Below are 27,996 nucleotides of genomic sequence, written 5' to 3' on the forward strand. Positions count from 1 at the left end.
TTTCTCTGCCAGTGACCTGAACACGGCGAATAAGGATAAGCCCACCACAAGAGGCCACCTCCTTCAGCTTCAGCTCCCTTACTCAACCGCCACCAGAGAGATGGTATGTATGAAAGTGGTCAGACTGTGTGTGTCCTGATCCTATTAACGGGTATCTTCCAATAAGTATTGTCAATAAGCTAGTGAATTTAGTTTATAGTTTAGTGTAGGCGATACACGCCCCTCCTGCCTCTCCCCAGGACTACCAGGGGGGACTTGGCCTTAGTGCTGCAAAATATACGGTGTATTGCTAGAACTCCAATTACGCCTCCTGCCTTGCTTGCACTAAACCTGTGTCCTAATATCTGTTCAAATATAGCCGCAGGTGTCTCTGTGAAAGAGCCCGAGCTATAGGCTGACGAGTCATGAATACTGCCTTAACAACCTACTTTTAGGGAAGAAAAGCACGCCATCTTGAATGGTTGCTTTTGTTATTATGTGAGTAAAGTTTTTATTTATTTTATTTTTTATTTGTCTTTATTCTGCATTCTGCATTTAGGAAGCAGTATGGGTTAACCGTTAACTGCAGCACTGTTTCGTTTGTAAATTGTATGTATGAACGTGTTCAGACTATGTGTGTGTAAATTGTATGGACATAGTTTTTGTTGTGTTGATTTAAGTGATTGCTGTTGATGTATTATGTTGATGTTTGTGTATGTTTTCCCCAATGAAGTATTTTTCTGTAAAAAAAGTATGAACATGGTAGACATAGAAGGGTGATGGCTACACTATACTATACATTTATAGACTAAATTTACTAGCTTATCAACCGTTATTGGAAGATATCCTGCACTAAACGATGGATATTTGAACAGTTAGCAAACAAGAGATGTCTTTTGATAATTTGAAGACTCCTCCCAGGTGACAGGAGTTTGGAGGAGGAGTGAAATTGTGAAGATTCCTATTGATGAGAGGGGTGCAGGCCACAAAGGCCTAGGGCCTCTGCCAACCTGAACGACCTGAACGCGGCGAACAAAGATAAGCCCCATGCTTACCCCCTGTACATGGCAGTAATTAACAGTGTGTCTTTCCTTCTTTTTTATTACAGTCCCACATGCTTATCTAGTTACTGCCTTTTCCACATGATTTTTTTTTAATATTGTCTGCCTCTGCCAGGTGACCTGAACGACCTGAACGAGGTGAACAAGGATAAGCCCGCCACTTACCCTCGGTAAATGGCAGTAATTAACACTGTGTCTTTCCTTCTTTTTTATTACAGTCCCACATGCTTATCTAGTTACTGCCTTTTCCACATGAATTTTTTTTAATATTGTCTTTCTCTGCCAGGTGACCTGAACACGGCGAATAAGGATAAGCCCACCACAAGAGGCCACTCCTTCAGCTTCAGCTCCCTTACTCAACCGCCACCAGAGAGATGGTATGTATGAAAGTGGTCAGACTGTGTGTGTCCTGATCCTATTAACGGGTATCTTCCAATAAGTATTGTCAATAAGCTAGTGAATTTAGTTTATAGTTTAGTGTAGGCGATACACGCCCCTCCTGCCTCTCCCAGGACTACCAGGGGGGACTTGGCCTTAGTGCTGCAAAATATACGGTGTATTGCTAGAACTCCAATTACGCCTCCTGCCTTGCTTGCACTAAACCTGTGTCCTAATATCTGTTCAAATATAGCCGCAGGTGTCTCTGTGAAAGAGCCCGAGCTATAGGCTGACGAGTCATGAATACTGCCTTAACAACCTACTTTTAGGGAAGAAAAGCACGCCATCTTGAATGGTTGCTTTTGTTATTATGTGAGTAAAGTTTTTATTTATTTTATTTTTTATTTGTCTTTATTCTGCATTCTGCATTTAGGAAGCAGTATGGGTTAACCGTTAACTGCAGCACTGTTTCGTTTGTAAATTGTATGTATGAACGTGTTCAGACTATGTGTGTGTAAATTGTATGGACATAGTTTTTGTTGTGTTGATTTAAGTGATTGCTGTTGATGTATTATGTTGATGTTTGTGTATGTTTTCCCCAATGAAGTATTTCTATAGCCGCAGTGTCTTGTGAAAGAGCCGACATAGCTGAGGTATGATACCTTAACAACATTTTAGGAAAAAGCAGCCATTTGAATGTTGCTTTGTATTATTGATAAAGTTTTTATTATTTTATTTTATTTGTCTTTATCTGCATTCGATTAGAAGATATGGTTAACCGTTAACTGCGTGTTTCGTTTGTAAATTGTATGTAGAACGTGTTAGACTATGTGTGTGTAAATGTATGTGATAGGCGAGATAGTGTTGTTCATAATTTTTTTACGTCAATAGTATGCTTACTATTTTTTAATATTTCTCTATACTAAGATACTGACAAGATGAATGAACTCACAAGGATTTGAATTTAACTCTTCTGTTTGAGAGATAATGTGATTCAATGATAAGTTCGGAGCCTGCCGCAAGAAGCCCAACGGGCACTAGTGCCCCTACTCACCCCAACGATAATGGTTTTTTTTTTTTCTACTTGTGTGTTATTCCTGTTATTAAGGATAATTTATCATAATAATTGTCTTTCTTTTTTTATTAAGTCATGTTATTACTCCTTTTTTCATGCTTCGGGGACTGACCGGCGAATAAGGTAGCACAGCCCTTACCTCCTCCCTGCCACAAGTGGTATTTAATGCCGGTGTCCTGACATAAGGTATCAATATTCATTAGAAATTTATTTGGAGAACACGCCTCGCTTATGGGAATTTTTTTTTTTATTTTTGTTCTGCATAACGTGTTACCTACTGCGTGTTTTTGTAAATGAGTTGTGAAGAGTCGGTTAATTGGGAGAATATGTTAATATTTAGTAGAGTTTGATGTTGTGTTTGTTATTTTGATTTTTTTTAAATTGTATTTCTGTTATTAGATTGATTTGAATTTGATAACGTTATGACATGTTTGTTTAAATTAGTATGAAGTGTTCGACTATGTGTAATTGTTGACAATTTTGTTGTTATTAAGTATTCTGTAGTATATTTGAGTTGATGTTGTCTAGTATTTGTCATGAAGATTTATCTATGAGTAGAGGGTCGCAAAGCTAGCTGCAACAAGTAAGCGGTCATTAAGCTCTATTACATGTTATCTTCTTTATTACAGTCCCAATGCTTATAGTACTGCTTTCCACTGATTTTTTTTATATGTCTGCTTGCCGTCCTGACACCTGAACGAGGTGAACAAGGATAAGCCCGCCACTTACCCCTGGTAGATGGCAGCAATTAACACTGTGTCTTTCCTTTTTTTTTTTTATTACAGTCCCACACGCTTATCTAGTTACTGCCTTTTCCACATGAATTTTTTTTAATATTGTCTTTCTCTGCCAGGTGACCTGAACACGGCGAATAAGGATAAGCCCACCACAAGAGGCCACCTCCTTCAGCTTCAGCTCCCTTACTCAACCGCCACCAGAGAGATGGTATGTATGAAAGTGGTCAGACTGTGTGTGTCCTGATCCTATTAACGGGTATCTTCCAATAAGTATTGTCAATAAGCTAGTGAATTTAGTTTATAGTTTAGTGTAGGCGATACACGCCCCTCCTGCCTCTCCCCAGGACTACCAGGGGGGACTTGGCCTTAGTGCTGCAAAATATACGGTGTATTGCTAGAACTCCAATTACGCCTCCTGCCTTGCTTGCACTAAACCTGTGTCCTAATATCTGTTCAAATATAGCCGCAGGTGTCTCTGTGAAAGAGCCCGAGCTATAGGCTGACGAGTCATGAATACTGCCTTAACAACCTACTTTTAGGGAAGAAAAGCACGCCATCTTGAATGGTTGCTTTTGTTATTATGTGAGTAAAGTTTTTATTTATTTTATTTTTTATTTGTCTTTATTCTGCATTCTGCATTTAGGAAGCAGTATGGGTTAACCGTTAACTGCAGCACTGTTTCGTTTGTAAATTGTATGTATGAACGTGTTCAGACTATGTGTGTGTAAATTGTATGGACATAGTTTTTGTTGTGTTGATTTAAGTGATTGCTGTTGATGTATTATGTTGATGTTTGTGTATGTTTTCCCCAATGAAGTATTTTTCTGTAAAAAAAGTATGAACATGGTAGACATAGAAGGGTGATGGCTACACTATACTATACATTTATAGACTAAATTTACTAGCTTATCAACCGTTATTGGAAGATATCCTGCACTAAACGATGGATATTTGAACAGTTAGCAAACAAGAGATGTCTTTTGATAATTTGAAGACTCCTCCCAGGTGACAGGAGTTTGGAGGAGGAGTGAAATTGTGAAGATTCCTATTGATGAGAGGGGTGCAGGCCACAAAGGCCTAGGGCCTCTGCCAACCTGAACGACCTGAACGCGGCGAACAAAGATAAGCCCCATGCTTACCCCCTGTACATGGCAGTAATTAACAGTGTGTCTTTCCTTCTTTTTTATTACAGTCCCACATGCTTATCTAGTTACTGCCTTTTCCACATGATTTTTTTTAATATTGTCTTTCTCTGCCAGGTGACCTGAACGACCTGAACGAGGTGAACAAGGATAAGCCCGCCACTTACCCTCGGTAAATGGCAGTAATTAACACTGTGTCTTTCCTTCTTTTTTATTACAGTCCCACATGCTTATCTAGTTACTGCCTTTTCCACATGAATTTTTTTTAATATTGTCTTTCTCTGCCAGGTGACCTGAACACGGCGAATAAGGATAAGCCCACCACAAGAGGCCACCTCCTTCAGCTTCAGCTCCCTTACTCAACCGCCACCAGAGAGATGGTATGTATGAAAGTGGTCAGACTGTGTGTGTCCTGATCCTATTAACGGGTATCTTCCAATAAGTATTGTCAATAAGCTAGTGAATTTAGTTTATAGTTTAGTGTAGGCGATACACGCCCCTCCTGCCTCTCCCCAGGACTACCAGGGGGGACTTGGCCTTAGTGCTGCAAAATATACGGTGTATTGCTAGAACTCCAATTACGCCTCCTGCCTTGCTTGCACTAAACCTGTGTCCTAATATCTGTTCAAATATAGCCGCAGGTGTCTCTGTGAAAGAGCCGAGCTATAGGCTGACGAGTCATGAATACTGCCTTAACAACCTACTTTTAGGGAAGAAAAGCACGCCATCTTGAATGGTTGCTTTTGTTATTATGTGAGTAAAGTTTTTATTTATTTTATTTTTTATTTGTCTTTATTCTGCATTCTGCATTTAGGAAGCAGTATGGGTTAACCGTTAACTGCAGCACTGTTTCGTTTGTAAATTGTATGTATGAACGTGTTCAGACTATGTGTGTGTAAATTGTATGGACATAGTTTTTGTTGTGTTGATTTAAGTGATTGCTGTTGATGTATTATGTTGATGTTTGTGTATGTTTTCCCCAATGAAGTATTTTTCTGTAAAAAAAGTATGAACATGGTAGACATAGAAGGGTGATGGCTACACTATACTATACATTTATAGACTAAATTTACTAGCTTATCAACCGTTATTGGAAGATATCCTGCACTAAACGATGGATATTTGAACAGTTAGCAAACAAGAGATGTCTTTTGATAATTTGAAGACTCCTCCCAGGTGACAGGAGTTTGGAGGAGGAGTGAAATTGTGAAGATTCCTATTGATGAGAGGGGTGCAGGCCACAAAGGCCTAGGGCCTCTGCCAACCTGAACGACCTGAACGCGGCGAACAAAGATAAGCCCCATGCTTACCCCCTGTACATGGCAGTAATTAACAGTGTGTCTTTCCTTCTTTTTTATTACAGTCCCACATGCTTATCTAGTTACTGCCTTTTCCACATGATTTTTTTTTTAATATTGTCTGCCTCTGCCAGGTGACCTGAACGACCTGAACGAGGTGAACAAGGATAAGCCCGCCACTTACCCTCGGTAAATGGCAGTAATTAACACTGTGTCTTTCCTTCTTTTTTATTACAGTCCCACATGCTTATCTAGTTACTGCCTTTTCCACATGAATTTTTTTTAATATTGTCTGCCTCTGCCAGGTGACCTGAACACGGCGAATAAGGATAAGCCCACCACAAGAGGCCACCTCCTTCAGCTTCAGCTCCCTTACTCAACCGCCACCAGAGAGATGGTATGTATGAAAGTGGTCAGACTGTGTGTGTCCTGATCCTATTAACGGGTATCTTCCAATAAGTATTGTCAATAAGCTAGTGAATTTAGTTTATAGTTTAGTGTAGGCGATACACGCCCCTCCTGCCTCTCCCCAGGACTACCAGGGGGACTTGGCCTTAGTGCTGCAAAATATACGGTGTATTGCTAGAACTCCAATTACGCCTCCTGCCTTGCTTGCACTAAACCTGTGTCCTAATATCTGTTCAAATATAGCCGCAGGTGTCTCTGTGAAAGAGCCCGAGCTATAGGCTGACGAGTCATGAATACTGCCTTAACAACCTACTTTTAGGGAAGAAAAGCACGCCATCTTGAATGGTTGCTTTTGTTATTATGTGAGTAAAGTTTTTATTTATTTTATTTTTTATTTGTCTTTATTCTGCATTCTGCATTTAGGAAGCAGTATGGGTTAACCGTTAACTGCAGCACTGTTTCGTTTGTAAATTGTATGTATGAACGTGTTCAGACTATGTGTGTGTAAATTGTATGGACATAGTTTTTGTTGTGTTGATTTAAGTGATTGCTGTTGATGTATTATGTTGATGTTTGTGTATGTTTTCCCCAATGAAGTATTTTTCTGTAAAAAAAGTATGAACATGGTAGACATAGAAGGGTGATGGCTACACTATACTATACATTTATAGACTAAATTTACTAGCTTATCAACCGTTATTGGAAGATATCCTGCACTAAACGATGGATATTTGAACAGTTAGCAAACAAGAGATGTCTTTTGATAATTTGAAGACTCCTCCAGGTGACAGGAGTTTGGAGGAGGAGTGAAATTGTGAAGATTCCTATTGATGAGAGGGGTGCAGGCCACAAAGGCCTAGGGCCTCTGCCAACCTGAACGACCTGAACGCGGCGAACAAAGATAAGCCCCATGCTTACCCCCTGTACATGGCAGTAATTAACAGTGTGTCTTTCCTTCTTTTTTATTACAGTCCCACATGCTTATCTAGTTACTGCCTTTTCCACATGATTTTTTTTTTAATATTGTCTGCTCTGCCAGGTGACCTGAACGACCTGAACGAGGTGAACAAGGATAAGCCCGCCACTTACCCTCGGTAAATGGCAGTAATTAACACTGTGTCTTTCCTTCTTTTTTATTACAGTCCCACATGCTTATCTAGTTACTGCCTTTTCCACATGAATTTTTTTTAATATTGTCTGCTCTGCCAGGTGACCTGAACACGGCGAATAAGGATAAGCCCACCACAAGAGGCCACCTCCTTCAGCTTCAGCTCCCTTACTCAACCGCCACCAGAGAGATGGTATGTATGAAAGTGGTCAGACTGTGTGTGTCCTGATCCTATTAACGGGTATCTTCCAATAAGTATTGTCAATAAGCTAGTGAATTTAGTTTATAGTTTAGTGTAGGCGATACACGCCCCTCCTGCCTCTCCCCAGGACTACCAGGGGGGACTTGGCCTTAGTGCTGCAAAATATACGGTGTATTGCTAGAACTCCAATTACGCCTCCTGCCTTGCTTGCACTAAACCTGTGTCCTAATATCTGTTCAAATATAGCCGCAGGTGTCTCTGTGAAAGAGCCCGAGCTATAGGCTGACGAGTCATGAATACTGCCTTAACAACCTACTTTTAGGGAAGAAAAGCACGCCATCTTGAATGGTTGCTTTTGTTATTATGTGAGTAAAGTTTTTATTATTTTATTTTTTATTTGTCTTTATTCTGCATTCTGCATTTAGGAAGCAGTATGGGTTAACCGTTAACTGCAGCACTGTTTCGTTTGTAAATTGTATGTATGAACGTGTTCAGACTATGTGTGTGTAAATTGTATGGACATAGTTTTTGTTGTTTTGATTTAAGTGATTGCTGTTGATGTATTATGTTGATGTTTGTGTATGTTTTCCCCAATGAAGTATTTTTCTGTAAAAAAAGTATGAACATGGTAGACATAGAAGGGTGATGGCTACACTATACTATACATTTATAGACTAAATTTACTAGCTTATCAACCGTTATTGGAAGATATCCTGCACTAAACGATGGATATTTGAACAGTTAGCAAACAAGAGATGTCTTTTGATAATTTGAAGACTCCTCCCAGGTGACAGGAGTTTGGAGGAGGAGTGAAATTGTGAAGATTCCTATTGATGAGAGGGGTGCAGGCCACAAAGGCCTAGGGCCTCTGCCAACCTGAACGACCTGAACGCGGCGAACAAAGATAAGCCCCATGCTTACCCCCTGTACATGGCAGTAATTAACAGTGTGTCTTTCCTTCTTTTTTATTACAGTCCCACATGCTTATCTAGTTACTTGCCTTTTCCACATGATTTTTTTTTTAATATTGTCTGCCTCTGCCAGGTGACCTGAACGACCTGAACGAGGTGAACAAGGATAAGCCCGCCACTTACCCTCGGTAAATGGCAGTAATTAACACTGTGTCTTTCCTTCTTTTTTATTACAGTCCCACATGCTTATCTAGTTACTGCCTTTTCCACATGAATTTTTTTTAATATTGTCTTTCTCTGCCAGGTGACCTGAACACGGCGAATAAGGATAAGCCCACCACAAGAGGCCACTCCTTCAGCTTCAGCTCCCTTACTCAACCGCCACCAGAGAGATGGTATGTATGAAAGTGGTCAGACTGTGTGTGTCCTGATCCTATTAACGGGTATCTTCCAATAAGTATTGTCAATAAGCTAGTGAATTTAGTTTATAGTTTAGTGTAGGCGATACACGCCCCTCCTGCCTCTCCCCAGGACTACCAGGGGGGACTTGGCCTTAGTGCTGCAAAATATACGGTGTATTGCTAGAACTCCAATTACGCCTCCTGCCTTGCTTGCACTAAACCTGTGTCCTAATATCTGTTCAAATATAGCCGCAGGTGTCTCTGTGAAAGAGCCCGAGCTATAGGCTGACGAGTCATGAATACTGCCTTAACAACCTACTTTTAGGGAAGAAAAGCACGCCATCTTGAATGGTTGCTTTTGTTATTATGTGAGTAAAGTTTTTATTTATTTTTTTTTTTATTTGTCTTTATTCTGCATTCTGCATTTAGGAAGCAGTATGGGTTAACCGTTAACTGCAGCACTGTTTCGTTTGTAAATTGTATGTATGAACGTGTTCAGACTATGTGTGTGTAAATTGTATGGACATAGTTTTTGTTGTGTTGATTTAAGTGATTGCTGTTGATGTATTATGTTGATGTTTGTGTATGTTTTCCCCAATGAAGTATTTTTCTGTAAAAAAAGTATGAACATGGTAGACATAGAAGGGTGATGGCTACACTATACTATACATTTATAGACTAAATTTACTAGCTTATCAACCGTTATTGGAAGATATCCTGCACTAAACGATGGATATTTGAACAGTTAGCAAACAAGAGATGTCTTTTGATAATTTGAAGACTCCTCCCAGGTGACAGGAGTTTGGAGGAGGAGTGAAATTGTGAAGATTCCTATTGATGAGAGGGGTGCAGGCCACAAAGGCCTAGGGCCTCTGCCAACCTGAACGACCTGAACGCGGCGAACAAAGATAAGCCCCATGCTTACCCCCTGTACATGGCAGTAATTAACACTGTGTCTTTCCTTCTTTTTTATTACAGTCCCACATGCTTATCTAGTTACTGCCTTTTCCACATGAATTTTTTTTAATATTGTCTTTCTCTGCCAGGTGACCTGAACACGGCGAATAAGGATAAGCCCACCACGAGAGGCCACCTCCTTCAGCTTCAGCTCCCTTACTCAACCGCCACCAGAGAGATGGTATGTATGAAAGTGGTCAGACTGTGTGTGTCCTGATCCTATTAACGGGTATCTTCCAATAAGTATTGTCAATAAGCTAGTGAATTTAGTTTATAGTTTAGTGTAGGCGATACACGCCCCTCCTGCCTCTCCCCAGGACTACCAGGGGGGACTTGGCCTTAGTGCTGCAAAATATACGGTGTATTGCTAGAACTCCAATTACGCCTCCTGCCTTGCTTGCACTAAACCTGTGTCCTAATATCTGTTCAAATATAGCCGCAGGTGTCTCTGTGAAAGAGCCCGAGCTATAGGCTGACGAGTCATGAATACTGCCTTAACAACCTACTTTTAGGGAAGAAAAGCACGCCATCTTGAATGGTTGCTTTTGTTATTATGTGAGTAAAGTTTTTATTTATTTTATTTTTTATTTGTCTTTATTCTGCATTCTGCATTTAGGAAGCAGTATGGGTTAACCGTTAACTGCAGCACTGTTTCGTTTGTAAATTGTATGTATGAACGTGTTCAGACTATGTGTGTGTAAATTGTATGGACATAGTTTTTGTTGTGTTGATTTAAGTGATTGCTGTTGATGTATTATGTTGATGTTTTGTGTATGTTTTCCCCAATGAAGTATTTTTCTGTAAAAAAAGTATGAACATGGTAGACATAGAAGGGTGATGGCTACACTATACTATACATTTATAGACTAAATTTACTAGCTTATCAACCGTTATTGGAAGATATCCTGCACTAAACGATGGATATTTGAACAGTTAGCAAACAAGAGATGTCTTTTGATAATTTGAAGACTCCTCCCAGGTGACAGGAGTTTGGAGGAGGAGTGAAATTGTGAAGATTCCTATTGATGAGAGGGGTGCAGGCCACAAAGGCCTAGGGCCTCTGCCAACCTGAACGACCTGAACGCGGCGAACAAAGATAAGCCCCATGCTTACCCCCTGTACATGGCAGTAATTAACAGTGTGTCTTTCCTTCTTTTTTATTACAGTCCCACATGCTTATCTAGTTACTGCCTTTTCCACATGAATTTTTTTTAATATTGTCTTTCTCTGCCAGGTGACCTGAACACGGCGAATAAGGATAAGCCCACCACAAGAGGCCACCTCCTTCAGCTTCAGCTCCCTTACTCAACCGCCACCAGAGAGATGGTATGTATGAAAGTGGTCAGACTGTGTGTGTCCTGATCCTATTTAACGGGTATCTTCCAATAAGTATTGTCAATAAGCTAGTGAATTTAGTTTATAGTTTAGTGTAGGCGATACACGCCCCTCCTGCCTCTCCCCAGGACTACCAGGGGGGACTTGGCCTTAGTGCTGCAAAATATATACGGTGTATTGCTAGAACTCCAATTACGCCTCCTGCCTTGCTTGCACTAAACCTGTGTCCTAATATCTGTTCAAATATAGCCGCAGGTGTCTCTGTGAAAGAGCCCGAGCTATAGGCTGACGAGTCATGAATACTGCCTTAACAACCTACTTTTAGGGAAGAAAAGCACGCCATCTTGAATGGTTGCTTTTGTTATTATGTGAGTAAAGTTTTTATTTATTTTATTTTTATTTGTCTTTATTCTGCATTCTGCATTTAGGAAGCAGTATGGGTTAACCGTTAACTGCAGCACTGTTTCGTTTGTAAATTGTATGTATGAACGTGTTCAGACTATGTGTGTGTAAATTGTATGGACATAGTTTTTGTTGTGTTGATTTAAGTGATTGCTGTTGATGTATTATGTTGATGTTTGTGTATGTTTTCCCCAATGAAGTATTTTTCTGTAAAAAAAGTATGAACATGGTAGACATAGAAGGGTGATGGCTACACTATACTATACATTTATAGACTAAATTTACTAGCTTATCAACCGTTATTGGAAGATATCCTGCACTAAACGATGGATATTTGAACAGTTAGCAAACAAGAGATGTCTTTTGATAATTTGAAGACTCCTCCCAGGTGACAGGAGTTTGGAGGAGGAGTGAAATTGTGAAGATTCCTATTGATGAGAGGGGTGCAGGCCACAAAGGCCTAGGGCCTCTGCCAACCTGAACGACCTGAACGCGGCGAACAAAGATAAGCCCCATGCTTACCCCCTGTACATGGCAGTAATTAACAGTGTGTCTTTCCTTCTTTTTTATTACAGTCCCACATGCTTATCTAGTTACTGCCTTTTCCACATGATTTTTTTTTTAATATTGTCTGCCTCTGCCAGGTGACCTGAACGACCTGAACGAGGTGAACAAGGATAAGCCCGCCACTTACCCTCGGTAAATGGCAGTAATTAACACTGTGTCTTTCCTTCTTTTTTATTACAGTCCCACATGCTTATCTAGTTACTGCCTTTTCCACATGAATTTTTTTTAATATTGTCTTTCTCTGCCAGGTGACCTGAACGCGGCCAACAAGGATAAGTCCACCACATGCCCTGAGGGGCCACCTCCTTCAGCTCCAGCTCCCATACTCAACCGCCACCAGAGAGATGGTATGTATGAAAGTGGTCAGACTGTGTGTGTCCTGATCCTATTAACGGGTATCTTCCAATAAGTATTGTCAATAAGCTAGTGAATTTAGTTTATAGTTTAGTGTAGGCGATACACGCCCCTCCTGCCTCTCCCCAGGACTACCAGGGGGGACTTGGCCTTAGTGCTGCAAAATATACGGTGTATTGCTAGAACTCCAATTACGCCTCCTGCCTTGCTTGCACTAAACCTGTGTCCTAATATCTGTTCAAATATAGCCGCAGGTGTCTCTGTGAAAGAGCCCGAGCTATAGGCTGACGAGTCATGAATACTGCCTTAACAACCTACTTTTAGGGAAGAAAAGCACGCCATCTTGAATGGTTGCTTTTGTTATTATGTGAGTAAAGTTTTTATTTATTTTATTTTTTATTTGTCTTTATTCTGCATTCTGCATTTAGGAAGCAGTATGGGTTAACCGTTAACTGCAGCACTGTTTCGTTTGTAAATTGTATGTATGAACGTGTTCAGACTATGTGTGTGTAAATTGTATGGACATAGTTTTTGTTGTGTTGATTTAAGTGATTGCTGTTGATGTATTATGTTGATGTTTGTGTATGTTTTCCCCAATGAAGTATTTTTCTGTAAAAAAAGTATGAACATGGTAGACATAGAAGGGTGATGGCTACACTATACTATACATTTATAGACTAAATTTACTAGCTTATCAACCGTTATTGGAAGATATCCTGCACTAAACGATGGATATTTGAACAGTTAGCAAACAAGAGATGTCTTTTGATAATTTGAAGACTCCTCCCAGGTGACAGGAGTTTGGAGGAGGAGTGAAATTGTGAAGATTCCTATTGATGAGAGGGGTGCAGGCCACAAAGGCCTAGGGCCTCTGCCAACCTGAACGACCTGAACGCGGCGAACAAAGATAAGCCCCATGCTTACCCCCTGTACATGGCAGTAATTAACAGTGTGTCTTTCCTTCTTTTTTATTACAGTCCCACATGCTTATCTAGTTACTGCCTTTTCCACATGATTTTTTTTTAATATTGTCTGCCTCTGCCAGGTGACCTGAACGACCTGAACGAGGTGAACAAGGATAAGCCCGCCACTTACCCTCGGTAAATGGCAGTAATTAACACTGTGTCTTTCCTTCTTTTTTATTACAGTCCCACATGCTTATCTAGTTACTGCCTTTTCCACATGAATTTTTTTTAATATTGTCTTTCTCTGCCAGGTGACCTGAACACGGCGAATAAGGATAAGCCCACCACAAGAGGCCACCTCCTTCAGCTTCAGCTCCCTTACTCAACCGCCACCAGAGAGATGGTATGTATGAAAGTGGTCAGACTGTGTGTGTCCTGATCCTATTAACGGGTATCTTCCAATAAGTATTGTCAATAAGCTAGTGAATTTAGTTTATAGTTTAGTGTAGGCGATACACGCCCCTCCTGCCTCTCCCCAGGACTACCAGGGGGACTTGGCCTTAGTGCTGCAAAATATACGGTGTATTGCTAGAACTCCAATTACGCCTCCTGCCTTGCTTGCACTAAACCTGTGTCCTAATATCTGTTCAAATATAGCCGCAGGTGTCTCTGTGAAAGAGCCCGAGCTATAGGCTGACGAGTCATGAATACTGCCTTAACAACCTACTTTTAGGGAAGAAAAGCACGCCATCTTGAATGGTTGCTTTTGTTATTATGTGAGTAAAGTTTTTATTTATTTTATTTTTTATTTGTCTTTATTCTGCATTCTGCATTTAGGAAGCAGTATGGGTTAACCGTTAACTGCAGCACTGTTTCGTTTGTAAATTGTATGTATGAACGTGTTCAGACTATGTGTGTGTAAATTGTATGGACATAGTTTTTGTTGTGTTGATTTAAGTGATTGCTGTTGATGTATTATGTTGATGTTTGTGTATGTTTTCCCCAATGAAGTATTTTTCTGTAAAAAAAGTATGAACATGGTAGACATAGAAGGGTGATGGCTACACTATACTATACATTTATAGACTAAATTTACTAGCTTATCAACCGTTATTGGAAGATATCCTGCACTAAACGATGGATATTTGAACAGTTAGCAAACAAGAGATGTCTTTTGATAATTTGAAGACTCCTCCCAGGTGACAGGAGTTTGGAGGAGGAGTGAAATTGTGAAGATTCCTATTGATGAGAGGGGTGCAGGCCACAAAGGCCTAGGGCCTCTGCCAACCTGAACGACCTGAACGCGAACAAAGATAAGCCCCATGCTTACCCCCTGTACATGGCAGTAATTAACACTGTGTCTTTCCTTCTTTTTTATTACAGTCCCACATGCTTATCTAGTTACTGCCTTTTCCACATGATTTTTTTTTAATATTGTCTGCCTCTGCCAGGTGACCTGAACGACCTGAACGAGGTGAACAAGGATAAGCCCGCCACTTACCCTCGGTAAATGGCAGTAATTAACACTGTGTCTTTCCTTCTTTTTTATTACAGTCCCACATGCTTATCTAGTTACTGCCTTTTCCACATGAATTTTTTTTAATATTGTCTTTCTCTGCCAGGTGACCTGAACACGGCGAATAAGGATAAGCCCACCACAAGAGGCCACCTCCTTCAGCTTCAGCTCCCTTACTCAACCGCCACCAGAGAGATGGTATGTATGAAAGTGGTCAGACTGTGTGTGTCCTGATCCTATTAACGGGTATCTTCCAATAAGTATTGTCAATAAGCTAGTGAATTTAGTTTATAGTTTAGTGTAGGCGATACACGCCCCTCCTGCCTCTCCCCAGGACTACCAGGGGGGACTTGGCCTTAGTGCTGCAAAATATACGGTGTATTGCTAGAACTCCAATTACGCCTCCTGCCTTGCTTGCACTAAACCTGTGTCCTAATATCTGTTCAAATATAGCCGCAGGTGTCTCTGTGAAAGAGCCCGAGCTATAGGCTGACGAGTCATGAATACTGCCTTAACAACCTACTTTTAGGGAAGAAAAGCACGCCATCTTGAATGGTTGCTTTTGTTATTATGTGAGTAAAGTTTTTATTTATTTTATTTTTTATTTGTCTTTTCCCTCCCCTTTTCCCTTGTATAGTGTAGTGTATATTCAGTGTACATTAAACAGAAGGATATCATGCTACTGTGATCTTGTCTTTTATTTCTGAATGTGTTTGAGTTCCCCATTTTATTTCCACTGTTCAGTGACAGACACAGAGACTGCATGCTTTTAAATAATACACAGGTAACAGACATTAGACCTCGACATACTTTAATAGTCCACAAGCAAATTACTTACAGTAGCTTTGTTGCACATACAAGTAAACCCTTGTAAAACCACAAAAAGAGACAATTACGGAGCTTCATAGAGAGCCATGGCCACCTGGTCACCTAATATCTAGTCTTTATGTTGAGCCAAGCTGACTGAAAAAAGTCCCACATGCTTATCTAGTTACTGCATTTTCCACGTGTAACAGGCCAGGCCATGTTTAAACAACGAAGCAAATCAGTGTGGAATCAGTGACAAGGTGAACAAAGATAAGCCCAACACATGCACTGCAGAGTCACCTCATTATGGGACCAAAACAGAGAGAGGTTTAGGATATACAGAGCCCCATCTGCAGTGAAATCGTGAAGATTCCTATTGATGAGAGTGGTGTAGGGACCAGGGCCTAGGCCATGAATAAACAACCGAGCAAATGGGTGGAATTGCTGTGGAATCAATGCTCACTGCGCCCTCTATCAGACATCAGACATACATACAAAGACATTGGTGGACTGGTGGAGGGGACAGAAGAGCTCCCAAAACAGAGAGAGGTTTAGAATTTACAGAGCCCCATCTGCAGTGAAATCGTGAAGATTCCTATTGATGAGAGTGGTGTAGGGGACAAAACTTACAGAACGACCTGGACAAGGCGAACAAAGATAAGCCCAACACATGCCCTGCAGAGTCACCTCATTATGGGACCAAAACAGAGAGAGGTTTAGGATAAACAGAGCCCCATCTGCATTGAAATTGTGAAGATTCCTATTGATGAGAGTGGTGTAGGGGACAAAACTTACAGAACAACCTGGACAAGGCCAATAAGGATAAGCCCAACACATGCCCTGCAGAGTCACCTCATTATGGGACCACAACAGAGAGAGGTTTAGAATTTACAGAGCCCCATCTGCAGTGAAATCGTGAAGATTCCTATTGATGAAAGTGGTGTAGGGACCAGGGCCTAGGCCATGAATAAACAACCGAGCAAATGGGTGGAATTGCTGTGGAATCAATGCTCACTGCACCCTCTCTGAGACAGCAGACATACATACAAAGACATTGGTGGACTGGTGGAGGTGGACAGGGGAGCTCCCAAAACAGAGAGAGGTTTAGAATTTACAGAGCCCCATCTGCAGTGAAATCGTGAAGATTCCTATTGATGAGAGTGGTGTAGGGGACAAAACTTAAAGATCGATCTGGACAAGGTGAACGAAGATAAGCCCAACACATGCCCTGTATGTATGTCTGCTGTCCAAGAGAGGGTGCAGTGAGCACTGATTGCTCACTGCACCCTCTCTTGGACAGCAGACATACATACAAAGACATTGGTGGACTGGGGGAGGGGACAGGGCTCCCAAAACAGAGAGAGGTTTAGAATTTACAGAGCCCCATCTGCAGTGAAATCGTGAAGATTCCTATTGATGAGAGTGGTGTAGGGGACAAAACTTACACAACGACACATGCTTTGAGGAGTCACCTCCTTCAGCACCAGCTCGCATACTCAACCGCCACCACAGACAGAGCTGGCCTCTTGGAGGTGAAAAATAACAACCCATCCAGAGACATTGGTGGACTGGTGGAGGGGACATGGGAGCTCCCAAAACAGAGAGAGGTTTAGAATATACAGAGCCCCATCTGCAGTGAAATCGTGAAGATTCCTATTGATGAGAGTGGTGTAGGGGACAAAACTTACAAAACGACCTGGATAAGGCGAATAAGGATAAGCCCAACACATGCCCTGAGGAATCAGTGCTCACTGCACCCTCTCTTGGACAGCAGACATACATACAAAGACACTGGTGGACTGGTGGAGGAAACAGAGGAGCTCCCTCTCTCTAAACTGGAGTTACATGAGATTCCAGCTGCAGTCTGTCCCCCCTGAAAATGCCTTTAACACAGAGATCAAAACATGTCTCTGTGTTTAAGGCATCTTCAGGGGGGGACAGACTGCAGCTGGAATCGTCACCTCATGTAACTCCAGTTTAGAGAGAGGGAGGTCACCTGTCCCCTCCACCAGTCCACCAATGTGTCCGCTGCTATCTGATAGAGGGCGCAGTGAGCACCGATTCCAAGTCGGACTGAAAATTCGAATGTTTTCATTGCCCAAGAACGAAAGTCTGAGGTTTGAAGACCAATGTGTTAATTGCTCCTGAATGATCAGAAGCACGCCGAGGGCTTTGATGAGAACCTCTTCGAGCTGCATTGAGAATGGGCCGTGTAGTGAGCCACACCAGTCTGCTGCTCCTGCTCCCTTCAGATGGTTCAATGGTTGGCAATCTCCAGTTCCAAAGCGGCAAAGGAGGGTTGGCAATCTCCAGTTCCATAGCGGCAAAGGAGGGTTGTCAATCTCCAGTTCCAAAGCTGCAAAGGAGGGTTGGCAATCTCCAGTTCCAAAGCTGCAAAGGAAGGTTGGCAATCTCCAGTTCCAAAGCTGCAAAGGAAGGTTGGCAATCTCCAGTTCCAAAGCTGCAAAGGAAGGTTGGCAATCTCCAGTTCCAAAGCTGCAAAGGAAGGTTGGCAATCTCCAGTTCCAAAGCTGCAAAGGAGCACAAAACCATTCACTCTCAGCACTGAATGATTTCATTATCTCTTAATCATATCTATTTATTGAATGCAAGGCTCAGTATACGTCATTAACCCCTAACCCTCTTGATCTGCACAGTGGCCTCCTGTTGTTACTATGCTTACTACAAATAATAAAAAACAAAAGAATGAACACAAAGTGCACTTTATTCTCTCATTTTAATTGTTAAGACCAACAGAAATCTTCCCATGTGGACAAGATCCTTCTAAAGTAAATCCTCCTCTCTGGTGTCACATCAGTGCAGCAGGATACATGTGCTTGTCGTCAACTCTGCATATTGTCAAAGTGACTCAGTATTTTATGAATGGTAATATTAATAAAATATATTACAAATATTTTCTCAGCCATGTGTTTCGCATCAGGCCTCACTGGGAGTTCACTCATAGGACTTTCACACGGGCAGCGCTCTGCGCCGGTTCCGGTTCCCGAGCCAAGTTTCGAACCGGCCGGCGCATTCAGAGGGTAAAAATAACGAGGGTTTTAACGTAACGTTATAAGTTGCATTAAATATCCGTTGTGTTGCTGCGTTGTGTTAGCTAACAGCAGCCATGTGCGTCTTGGCTATAGTACGTTACGTCTGTAAAGTATCGGTCTTTATATACTTTTTACATACCTCTCGTTCCACCTCTCCTACATCTTCTCGTCATCGGCAGGTGATGGATGCTTGACTGCTGGGTGCAAACAAAAGTCTGTAGCAACAGGACCAAAGCCCGCGGACACTCACCGCATGCGAGCAGCCATTTTGTCTAATTTTTTTTTTCTTGCCGTCGCCGTGGAAACAGTGACGTCCTTCCTCCCACTAAACTGGGGTTACGTGAGGTGACGATTCCAGCTGCAGTCTGTTCCCCCTGGCCTGATTTTACCCTTTAAAGTTTAAATATTGTGTTTATTTTACTCTTAGAATAGAATATTTTTATTTCTTGTCTTTCCCTCTCTTTTCCCCCAAGTATAATGAAACGTAGAGTTGTTTTTCCATGAAATTGTATTTATTGTATCAGGGGATGTCCACACACAATGAAATAAAAAGTACAACTAAATATACTTGTATCAGAAAATACGTAAGACAGTTTGGGGACAAGGGGTTCACACATGATAAAATACACACAACGTAACATGGGATCAATGGTTGATACTGAGGGTAAAAAGATGGCCATGCTTCATCTAGGAAGCATTTTCCTGGCTATCAATTGGAACAATGCAGGGTAATTGTTTTGTCTCAAGAGTCTCAAGATGACTGAGAAACATAAATCCAACTGCACGGGGGGGATGATCCCATATTGAGTTTGTAGCTCCACTGGTGGGAAACACTGAACTCCAGTCAGAGGCACTCACGAGAAGTTGGAGGAGAGACAGAGAGAGAGAGAGACAGAGAGACAGACAGACAGACACTGGTTAGAAGGGAGACCTCACAGTGAGTATACAGGATTTTCTCTCCGTTCTGGTTCAGTCTCACCTCTGTTCAGACCACAGATCCAGAGTGATCTACTGGTCGCAGACACAGGACTCCAGGACTCCAGGTCCACAAGAAGGGGGAGGAGAGAGGGAGAGACATAGGTTAACATGCTATTCAGCAGGAGCACAGAATTGATAAGAAATTGTGTAAATGTCCACCATACACACCTGTATTGTGCTGGAGCAAGTGTCCAACCATTCCAGCTGCAGCCTGCCCTCCTCACCCAAAACTTCACATGCCCTGGTCAAAATGGATCTGTGTGTTTACTGCCATGTCGTGGGTGTTCAGAGGGGAGAAAGAGGGACACACAGGTGTTAACATGATGTACAGAAGTAGCAGCACAGACTTGAAGTCTGAACGTGACTAGTAACAGAAAACAAATGATATAAATGTCTCACCACTGTACAGTGCTGGATCAAGAATCCAGCCATTCCAGGTCCAGTCCTTCCCCTGCGAATGACTGCCTGCACACGCCGTAGTCAAAGCGGATCTCCTCACCCACTTCGATGTCCTTGCTGGCCAGGAGGAGGATGGTGTCTGTTTCTCCTTGGGGAAGCTTTAGTTTGCAGCGACGGGGCTTTGCGTTGAACCTTTTCTTCGAGTGGTTCATGAGCCGTCCCACTGTCTCCATGTGAGGATGACACTCACAGGGGAACGTCTGGGCGTCCACGCAGAGCTCTTGAAAGAAGAAAAGGTAGCCCATCTCGTTGTCCATGCTCTGCATCATTCTCTTCCCCTCTGCCTTCGTGATTACCCTGCCATGGTAATCGCAGATTACGGAGCCCTTTGAAAACCGCTTGGTGGCAACAACTCCTGTGGGCAAAGGGAGGTGAGATTAATGAGGCTGTTCACAATATGATTGCATTTGTGTTAGGCTTTGACTGTGCTCACAAGACATTTGCACATACCTTTCCCCTTTGGCTCACCAAAATCCTTGATGGTCAGACCTGACCACTTCTGAGTGGTGACCTTCTTTATGATCCTTGGGTCACTTTCCACCTGTGTCTGAGTGGGTGGACGCCACTTGGACACCACCAGCTGTGCTTGGGGAGTGTTGCCACTCCAGCCCTCCTTCTCCATGCGCCTTGCCACAGTCTGAACCGTGGGTGCTCGTCTCACAAACACGGCTGTAAAAGAGGAGAGGACATTCACATTAAAGTTTCACACTTGTGAGCTGTAGATGTCATGTATACCCAACCTAATCATTGACTGTCTACGTATTTACACTTACACAAGAGATGCTCCTCCCGCATGCCACGCTGCATAACCCTCCACTTGTCATACAGCACACGGCCTTCACTGAACCCAGCACTGACTCTGATCCGCTTGCAGGGAGGCCGCCCATTCAGTGTTACTGGGAATTTGGAGAGAAACGCTGTCATGTTCTCCGTTTCTTCCTCTCCCGAATCAGTCTCTTCCTCTCTGCCTCTCTTCTGTGACGGACCAGCCCTCCCGTCAGTTGAATCCTCAGAAGAAGATCTGCAAGATTAAAAAGGTTTCAAGGTTAACCACTGACAATCAGGTCAGACCTCTGTAAGGCAAATAATGACTCAATGTTGTGTGTTTCAGACCACCATGCATACCCTCTTAAGCTCTGCAGCAGGTTGCTAGTGACAACAGTCTCGTGAAGTGTCCTCATCCGATAATGTTGCTTTGCAACGGAGGTTGAATGGGCCATGTAGTGCGCCACACCAGACTGCTGCTCCTCTGTGCAGGTGTTGGCCGCCTCCGTTTCCACAACCCTCCTGATCTCCCGACTCGTCACGTTCTCACATTTGTAGCTGGAATGGAGCAGAAATCTCAGATGACACATCCACTCACTGCACTGAATGATTTCATTTTCTCTTTCTCTCCCCAACCCTCTTGGTCTGCACAGTACACACAGCACATGCATGGCCTCCTGTTGTTACTTACTACTCGTGCAGACGAGCCACATCATTGGTGGCACTCGCAATGGGCCGGCCCCATTTGGACAGGAAAAATCTGCCTTCCTCGTCTACTTCTGGGTCGATGGACTTTGGGCGGATGTGCTCAAAATATGCCTGAAATATCTGTGGAGACAGAATATGAATGAAGTTAATGTCTGTGGAGTTGCTAAATGTGTCGCTGTAACACATGGTGAGCCATTTCAGCCTGTTAGAGAACTTACCGCCTCCTCCTCCTCCCCAGTCAGGGCAAATGTGGCTATTTGCATCGTGGCCGTCTTGTGCCTGCTGACACCAATGCAGACTCTGCCATCAGAATTCTTCCTGTCCAACCACTCTGCTGCCTGGAAAACACAGAAGACAAGGTGTGAATTACAGACATCAAGAATCAAGAGACTATATTGTGTAAACACAATGGACTCCTGGCTTTAAATGCACACACATAATACACAGCCCTTCAATAAAACTAAAGAATAAACAGAGGGTGCCCTTTATTCTCTCATTATCACCAATGATTAAGACCAACAGAAATCTTCCCATGTGGACAAGATCCTTCTAAAGTAAACACTCCTCTCTGGCTTCACTTTAATGTGAGCATGGCTCTGTCTGTGTGTGGCTGCGGGGATGGTGCATGAGTGCTGAAAGGTGTGAACAGATTTTAGAGTAACACTGCTGTCACTAGATTCTGGCTGAGCCTTGTTTTAAGGGGAAAGATACTTACTGTCATTCCTTCCACTGCTCCCGGTCTCTGGAAGTGCCCCAAGATCATTATGGCCTCACAGTAATAACGCAAATGTGTTACTGCATCCTCACTCGGTGAAATGAAGCGATTTAGGAGTTCCATGGTATTGAGTGTCTCCTTCTTTGCAACAGTCAGTACCTTCTGACACTCCTTGATGCTCTTCTGCCCACCAACGTAGTACTTATACCTTGAATAAAACACAAGACCACAATGAGGAGCAGCACTACATGTTTCTGTATCACATAACCTCTGTGTAGAGCAGACTGGTGAGTATCAGTGACACAAGAGAACTCGTAAAAGGAGAGAAAGAGTAGGCAGATTAACAACTGACCTGGTTTGACATATGGCCCTACTGTTTTCCTTGGCCACCGACTTTCTCAGGACGCAGAGGTAGTCGATGTAGGTCTGGCACTTCCTGTGGAAGTCTGGATCCTTCGCAGCAACGTGAAGAAAGGTCTTCGCATACTGCACAAACCGGATCATGTTCTTTATGTAGTTGAGGATCGTGGCCGGACTCAACTTGGCGAGTTTCAGGTCGTGCAGGTAATCGCTGGCTTCGGTGCTTTTAGTGAGGAAATCCAAGCTCACTTCATCCCCTTCAGGCTGGATGTATCTCAGCATCCTGGAGACGTTGTCCACCTGTCATGAAAGTTGAAGAGAAGCATTAAATGATGCAAGAAAGCAGAGCCATGTGTGCTGAACTCTCTCTGACACGGAGTGCATCTTTTTAAATAATATCCAGTGGTCTAGTAAGTATCGTCTTATCTCTCTCCCTCCCTCACTCACACGTACTGTGGAGCTTCAGAAGAGCATAGATTCAGGGTTATCTCTTACCTCCTGTTGGCAGTTTGGCACATTCAAGACGTTGATCAAATGCCTCTTGAACCCCATCAGCATTTTGCAATCGACTGGGAACTTCTGGTAGAGGCCCCTTGTCTGCATGTTCATCCGCACACAATTCTGGGAGAACTGAGGTGGATTTCTGAAAGAACAAAGCAACGTTAGTTTCAAATCTGCAGACTACAACCTTGGTGACACTCAAGCCGATCGCTGTTTGAACTGGTGTGTGTCACACCGATGCGATGAACTTACCTTTGCCATGTTGGGTCACGTGAGCCAGCATCATCCTCGTGGGAATCAGTGGACCCCTCTTCACCAGTGCTTGAAGGCTCCACAGCACTGGCAGGTTCCTCCGTGGCAGCTGCACTCGCTGGTGGCATTTGGATGGGCTCCAAGTCTGCTGGGTTGGGGGCGTTGGCCACGAAAAACCCCCTGGTGTGAAGGTCCTCCAGCAGAGCCAGCCTTGTTGCTCTGTCTGGGTAGCGCTCGCACATGGCGTTGTAGTCCCAGTTTCGGCCACCGCGTGTCCACGCCTTCATAGAGTCCTTGGCCCTCTGCAGCTCTGCCTGCCTCTCTTCATGAGTGCTCTTCTTCATGCAGACCCGGGAAAGGTGGAGCGGGAGGGATCTTGTGGTTTTTCACACAGCAGGCAGTGGACGATGCGACGATCTGCTTTCTTTCTGTGAGAGGGAAAGAGAGAGTTGACATGATGTGTAATCGTTATCACCACATTCACATTCAACACATGTAAAATACACATGGACACACACAATGTAACTTAACATCAGTGGTTGATACTGGGGTAAAAAGATGGCCATGCCTCACCTAGGAAGCATTTTCCTGGCTATCAACATGGTTAGGGTCATATCAGAGGGATTTCATTTAGTTTCCTGCTGCATTTCATTCATGATAACTTTACTGACCATCAACCAACCCCCCCATGACACTGGTCTTGTTCAAGGACTGTGGGTGATGAGCCATTAGTGGAAATGGGCCTCTTTTTGTTTTTTGTCTGCTTTTCCAAGAGGGGGTTTTCCCAGTGTGCATGATTCCTCAGGGCATGTGTTGGGTTTTCCCCTTTTCGCCTTACCCCCCCCGGTCTTTTGTAGTTTTTGCCCCTTTTACCCCACTCTCATCAATGGAATCTTCACGATTTCATGCAGATGGGGTTCGGGTATATTTTTAACCTCTTCTGTTTTGGGAGCTCCCATGTCCCCCCCAAACAGTCCCCCTTTGTCTCGGGGGGGGGTTTGGGGGGGGGGGTTTTTTTTTCACCCCCAAAGGAAGGGCCAAGCTTGTCGGGGGTTTGGGGGTTTGGGGTATGCGAGCTGGTGTGAAGGAGGTAAACCTCCCAAAGCATGTGTGTTGTGTAAGTTTTGTCCCTACACACTCTCTTTAAAATAGGAATTTTCAGGGATTTCAGCAGAGGGGGGGCTCTGTAAATTCTAAACCTCTCTTTGTTTTGGGACCCCCTGTCCCCCCCCCCAGCCCAACCAATTGTCTTTGTATGTATGTCTGCTGCCCCAAGAGAGGGTGCGTGGAAAATCAGTGCTCACTGCCCCTCTTTTGGGCAGCGCCCATACAAAAGGGATGTGTTGGGCTTATTTTTTTTTTCGTTCACCTTGCCCAGACCCGATTTTTAAAGTTTTGCCCCCTACACCACTTTTTAAAAAAAAAAGGAAATTCTTCACGTTTTTCACTGCAGATGGGGCCTGAAAATTTCTAAACCCTTTCCTCTTTTTTGGGGAGCCCCCCTGCCCACCCCCAACGGGCCACCAATGTCTTTGGAAATGTTTGTTCTGTTCCGGGAGGGGTGCAGTGAGCATTGTTCCACAGAAATTCCCAAACCCATTTGCTCGGTTTTTTATTAGGGCCCTTGGGCCCCTGGTCCAAACCCCAACTTTCATCTAAATGGGAATCTTCCGATTTCACTGCGATGGGGCTCGTAAATTTTTAACCCTCTCTCTGTTTTTTGGTCCCATTTTTGAGGTGACTTTTGCAGGGCTTTTTGGGGTTACCCTTTAAATTGGGCCTTGTCCAGGTTGTTCTGAATTTTTTGTCCCTACCCCACTTCTCATCAATGGGAATTTTTCCACGTTTTCCCACGGGCAGAGGGGGCTCTGAAAATTTTCTAAACCTCTTTTTTTTGGGGAGTTTTGTCCCTCCACCAGTCCCCCAATGTCTTTGATGTATGTCTGCTGTTTTAGGGGGGGTGCAGTGGCATTAAATTCCACACCCAAATTCCCCCCTTTTGCTGGGTTTGGGTTTTCTTGGCCTAGGCCCTGGCCCCTACACCACTTTAATAAAATGGGAAATTTTTCCGATTTAACTGAAAGGATGGGGTCCTGTAAATTTTAACCCTTTCCTCTCTGTTGGGGGCCCCTTTAAATGGGGGTGACTCTGCGGGCTTGTTGGGTTTTCCTTATTGGCCTTGCCGGGTTTTGTTCGGGAAAGTTTTGCCCCCTACCCACTCTCATCAATGGGGAATCTTCCCCAATTTTTCAATGCGGGATGGGGCTCTTTTTTCCCTTTAAACCCTTTTGTTTTGGTCCCTAATGAGGGGGACTCTGCAGGGCGGGGGGGGGGTTATTTTTTGGTTCACCTTGTCATGTTTTCCACACTGATTTGCTTCGTTTTTTAAAACATGGCCGGGCCCTTTTTACACGGGGGAAAATGCAGAAAATTGAAAAAAAAGCATGGGGGACTTTTTTCAGCCCGCTTTTTTTAAAACAAAAAGCTAGAAATTGGTTTGGCCTGGTGGCCAGGGCCTCCTCAAATGAAGTCCGAAATTTGTCTCTTTTTGTGGTTTTAGGAGGGGTTTATTGTATGTTGAAAACAAAGCTAGTTGTAATTTGCTTGGGGCCCTATTAAAGTATGTCGGGGGTTTTAATTTTGGGTTTCCTGTGTATTTATTTAAAAGCATCCCGGGTTGTGTTTGTGTGTGTTCAGGAGGGAAAAATTTCCCGCCCCACATCCCCTTTTGCTTTGGACTTGTCACTGAACAGTGGAAATTTAAAACGGGGAACCAAACCATTAAAAAATAAAAGAAAAAGTCACATTTAGCTTGTTTGTCCTTTTTTTTATAAAAATATTACCTTGGAAAGAGCAGTAACTAGTTAAGCTTTGAAAAGACTTTACTCTTAAAAAAAAACAAACCAAATTCCCAAAGATGGCGTGTTTTTCTTCCAAAAAGTGGGTTTGTTACGGCAGTTTTCATGATGTGGCCTAAGCCGGGCTCTTTAACAAGACACCTGCTGCTATATTTGAACAGATATTAGGACACGGGTTTTTGTCCCCGAAAGGCAGGAGGCGAAAATTGGATTTTCTGCAATACTCCGTTTTTTTTGCAGAAATCGGGCCCAAGGGTTCCCCCCGGGGTTAGTCCTGGGGAGAGGGAAGGAGGGGGGTATCGCCTACCTAAATATTAAAACAAAATTTCACTAGCTTATTGACAATATTATTGGAAGATCCCCGTTAATGGATCAGGACACCACGTCGGCCATTTTTATACTACCATTCTTTTGGGGTGGCGGTTGAGTTTGGATTTGGGAGCGGGAAGGGGGGGTTGGCCCCCTCAGGGCATGTGGGGGACTTATCCTTTTTGGGCCCGCGTTCGGGGTCACCTGGCAGGGCCCCCATTAACACTCTTTTCTTAAATTGGAATCTTCACACTGCCAACAGTGATCGGGTTGTTATCCTGAACCTCTCCCCACGGGCCCCTTGGGAGGAGGGGTTTTAATGGGAGGGGGGCAGTGAGCACTGATTGCACACCATTTTTTTTTTAAGGACCGGCCCCGGCCCCCGTTTTCCCTGCGCCCAACCAAAACCTTTGACCGTGGAAAAAAAAGGAAAAGAAATTATTAAAAAAAATTTCACGGGGAAAAAGGGCGAAAGTAAACTAGTTTAACCCGGGGTTGGGACTGTTTAAAAAAAAAAAAAAAAAAGGGAAAAGACACAGTTTTAAATTTGTTTCCCATCTCGGGGAAAGGGGTTTGAGTTTATCTTTTTTGGGCCTCATTCAGCTTTCAGGTTTCCTGGCAGGGGCCCCTAGGTTTGTGGCCTGCACCTTCTCATCAATAGGATTTTTTCACAATTTAAATTCCTCCTCCAAATCCTCGGGTCACCTGGAAGAAGTCTTCTTTCCCTTGGTGGGAGTCTTTAAATAAGCATCGGGAAAAAGGCGGGTTTTAAAGGAGCTACGGGAAAAGAAGTTAAATTTATTTAAAAAACTACTTTAATGTTATTTGGAAACTACAAAGGGTTCCCCCAAAATTTGCAGGGGGAAAGTGAAGGTGTTAATAGGGAAAAAGGTTCTGACTTAAAGTTTCTCTGGGGAATTAATAGATGCCAAACTGGAAAGCTCACTAAAAATTAGGTAAAAAAAAAAAACTTTCAAAAAAGATTCCACTCCTTTTGGTACATTCTAGACCACAAATCACTTTACCATATTTAAATTACTGTATGGAGGTCTAAGGGAATAGTTATACTGTATATGTTCACTACAATCATTTTTCCAAATTCTGCAAAAAAAAGCCCTTAAAGGGATCATTCATAATGTCAGTTACAAGGGGATCACACAAATTCATTATTCTTCAAATCAAAAACATTACAATTTGTTGACCTGGTTCACTTTCAAAGCAATAAACAACCTGCTTCCTGTTGCCTCCTGATGAATGCACTTGATGATATGTGACTTGCCACAGCCAGCTCCTCCCGTCATAAAATAAATTTGGGCCCCCCCCACCCCTTTTAAAAGGGACCATTTGACGCCCCACTGTGGGAATTTTGTTTGCTTGTTTTTTGTTCAGACTTTGATCAATTTTTACAGTCCCCTTTTAGAATTCTCTGCTTTTTTTGGTTTTTTCGGAAAACCAGCAAATCTGATGGGTGGTTTTGCCTACTTTTTTCCTCTTC

General features: G+C 43.1%; 2 protein-coding genes and 3 long non-coding RNA genes across 31 annotated transcripts; 2 read left to right on the forward strand and 3 right to left on the reverse strand.

Moving 5' to 3' along the window:
• Nucleotides 1-3: 3 nt before the first annotated feature.
• Nucleotides 4-14,529, forward strand: LOC125023042. Of its 26 annotated transcripts, none has more exons than XR_007114516.1 (22): nt 4-103; nt 901-1,059; nt 1,156-1,210; nt 3,347-3,438; nt 4,236-4,394; nt 4,490-4,544; nt 4,661-4,752; nt 5,549-5,707; nt 5,805-5,859; nt 5,976-6,067; nt 6,863-7,021; nt 7,118-7,172; nt 7,288-7,379; nt 8,176-8,334; nt 8,433-8,487; nt 10,892-10,983; nt 11,783-11,941; nt 12,039-12,093; nt 12,210-13,264; nt 13,361-13,415; nt 13,532-13,623; nt 14,420-14,529. It is a non-coding gene; the product is annotated as an uncharacterized LOC125023042 (long non-coding RNA). The 26 variants fall into 26 exon arrangements; XR_007114517.1 differs by having other exon boundaries at nt 5-103; nt 890-1,059; XR_007114524.1 differs by lacking the exon at nt 4-103 and having other exon boundaries at nt 112-1,059; nt 4,225-4,394.
• Nucleotides 14,530-14,626: 97 nt separating this feature from the next.
• On the forward strand, nt 14,627-16,987 carry LOC125023036. The gene is made up of 4 exons (XR_007114515.1): nt 14,627-14,726; nt 14,843-15,870; nt 16,093-16,645; nt 16,908-16,987. It is a non-coding gene; the product is annotated as an uncharacterized LOC125023036 (long non-coding RNA).
• A 132-nt stretch (nt 16,988-17,119) lies between these two features.
• LOC125023137 lies at nt 17,120-18,883 on the reverse strand. The gene is made up of 2 exons (XR_007114551.1): nt 18,736-18,883; nt 17,120-18,074 (listed from the first exon to the last, which is right to left on the reverse strand). It is a non-coding gene; the product is annotated as an uncharacterized LOC125023137 (long non-coding RNA).
• A 627-nt stretch (nt 18,884-19,510) lies between these two features.
• On the reverse strand, nt 19,511-21,798 carry LOC125021212. 2 transcript variants are annotated; one of them, XM_047607188.1, is made up of 6 exons: nt 21,490-21,798; nt 21,159-21,356; nt 20,807-21,054; nt 20,484-20,702; nt 19,974-20,388; nt 19,511-19,841 (listed from the first exon to the last, which is right to left on the reverse strand). In XM_047607188.1, exons 1-5 carry the CDS (start codon nt 21,690-21,692, stop codon nt 19,991-19,993), a joined length of 1,266 nt encoding a protein of 421 aa, XP_047463144.1. In that variant the 5' UTR covers nt 21,693-21,798; the 3' UTR covers nt 19,511-19,841; nt 19,974-19,990. The 2 variants fall into 2 exon arrangements, with proteins under 2 accessions (XP_047463144.1, XP_047463135.1); XM_047607179.1 differs by lacking the exon at nt 19,511-19,841 and having other exon boundaries at nt 19,848-20,388.
• On the reverse strand, nt 21,704-22,863 carry LOC125011408. Its single transcript, XM_047590656.1, has 3 exons — nt 22,574-22,863; nt 22,180-22,429; nt 21,704-21,844 (listed from the first exon to the last, which is right to left on the reverse strand). The coding sequence occupies exons 1-3, from the start codon at nt 22,861-22,863 to the stop codon at nt 21,704-21,706; spliced, it is 681 nt and encodes a 226-aa protein (XP_047446612.1).
• Between the last annotated feature and the right edge of the window lie 5,133 nt (nt 22,864-27,996).

Source organism: Mugil cephalus, chromosome 1 (genome assembly GCF_022458985.1).
Source record: "Mugil cephalus isolate CIBA_MC_2020 chromosome 1, CIBA_Mcephalus_1.1, whole genome shotgun sequence".
NCBI lineage: Eukaryota > Metazoa > Chordata > Actinopteri > Mugiliformes > Mugilidae > Mugil > Mugil cephalus.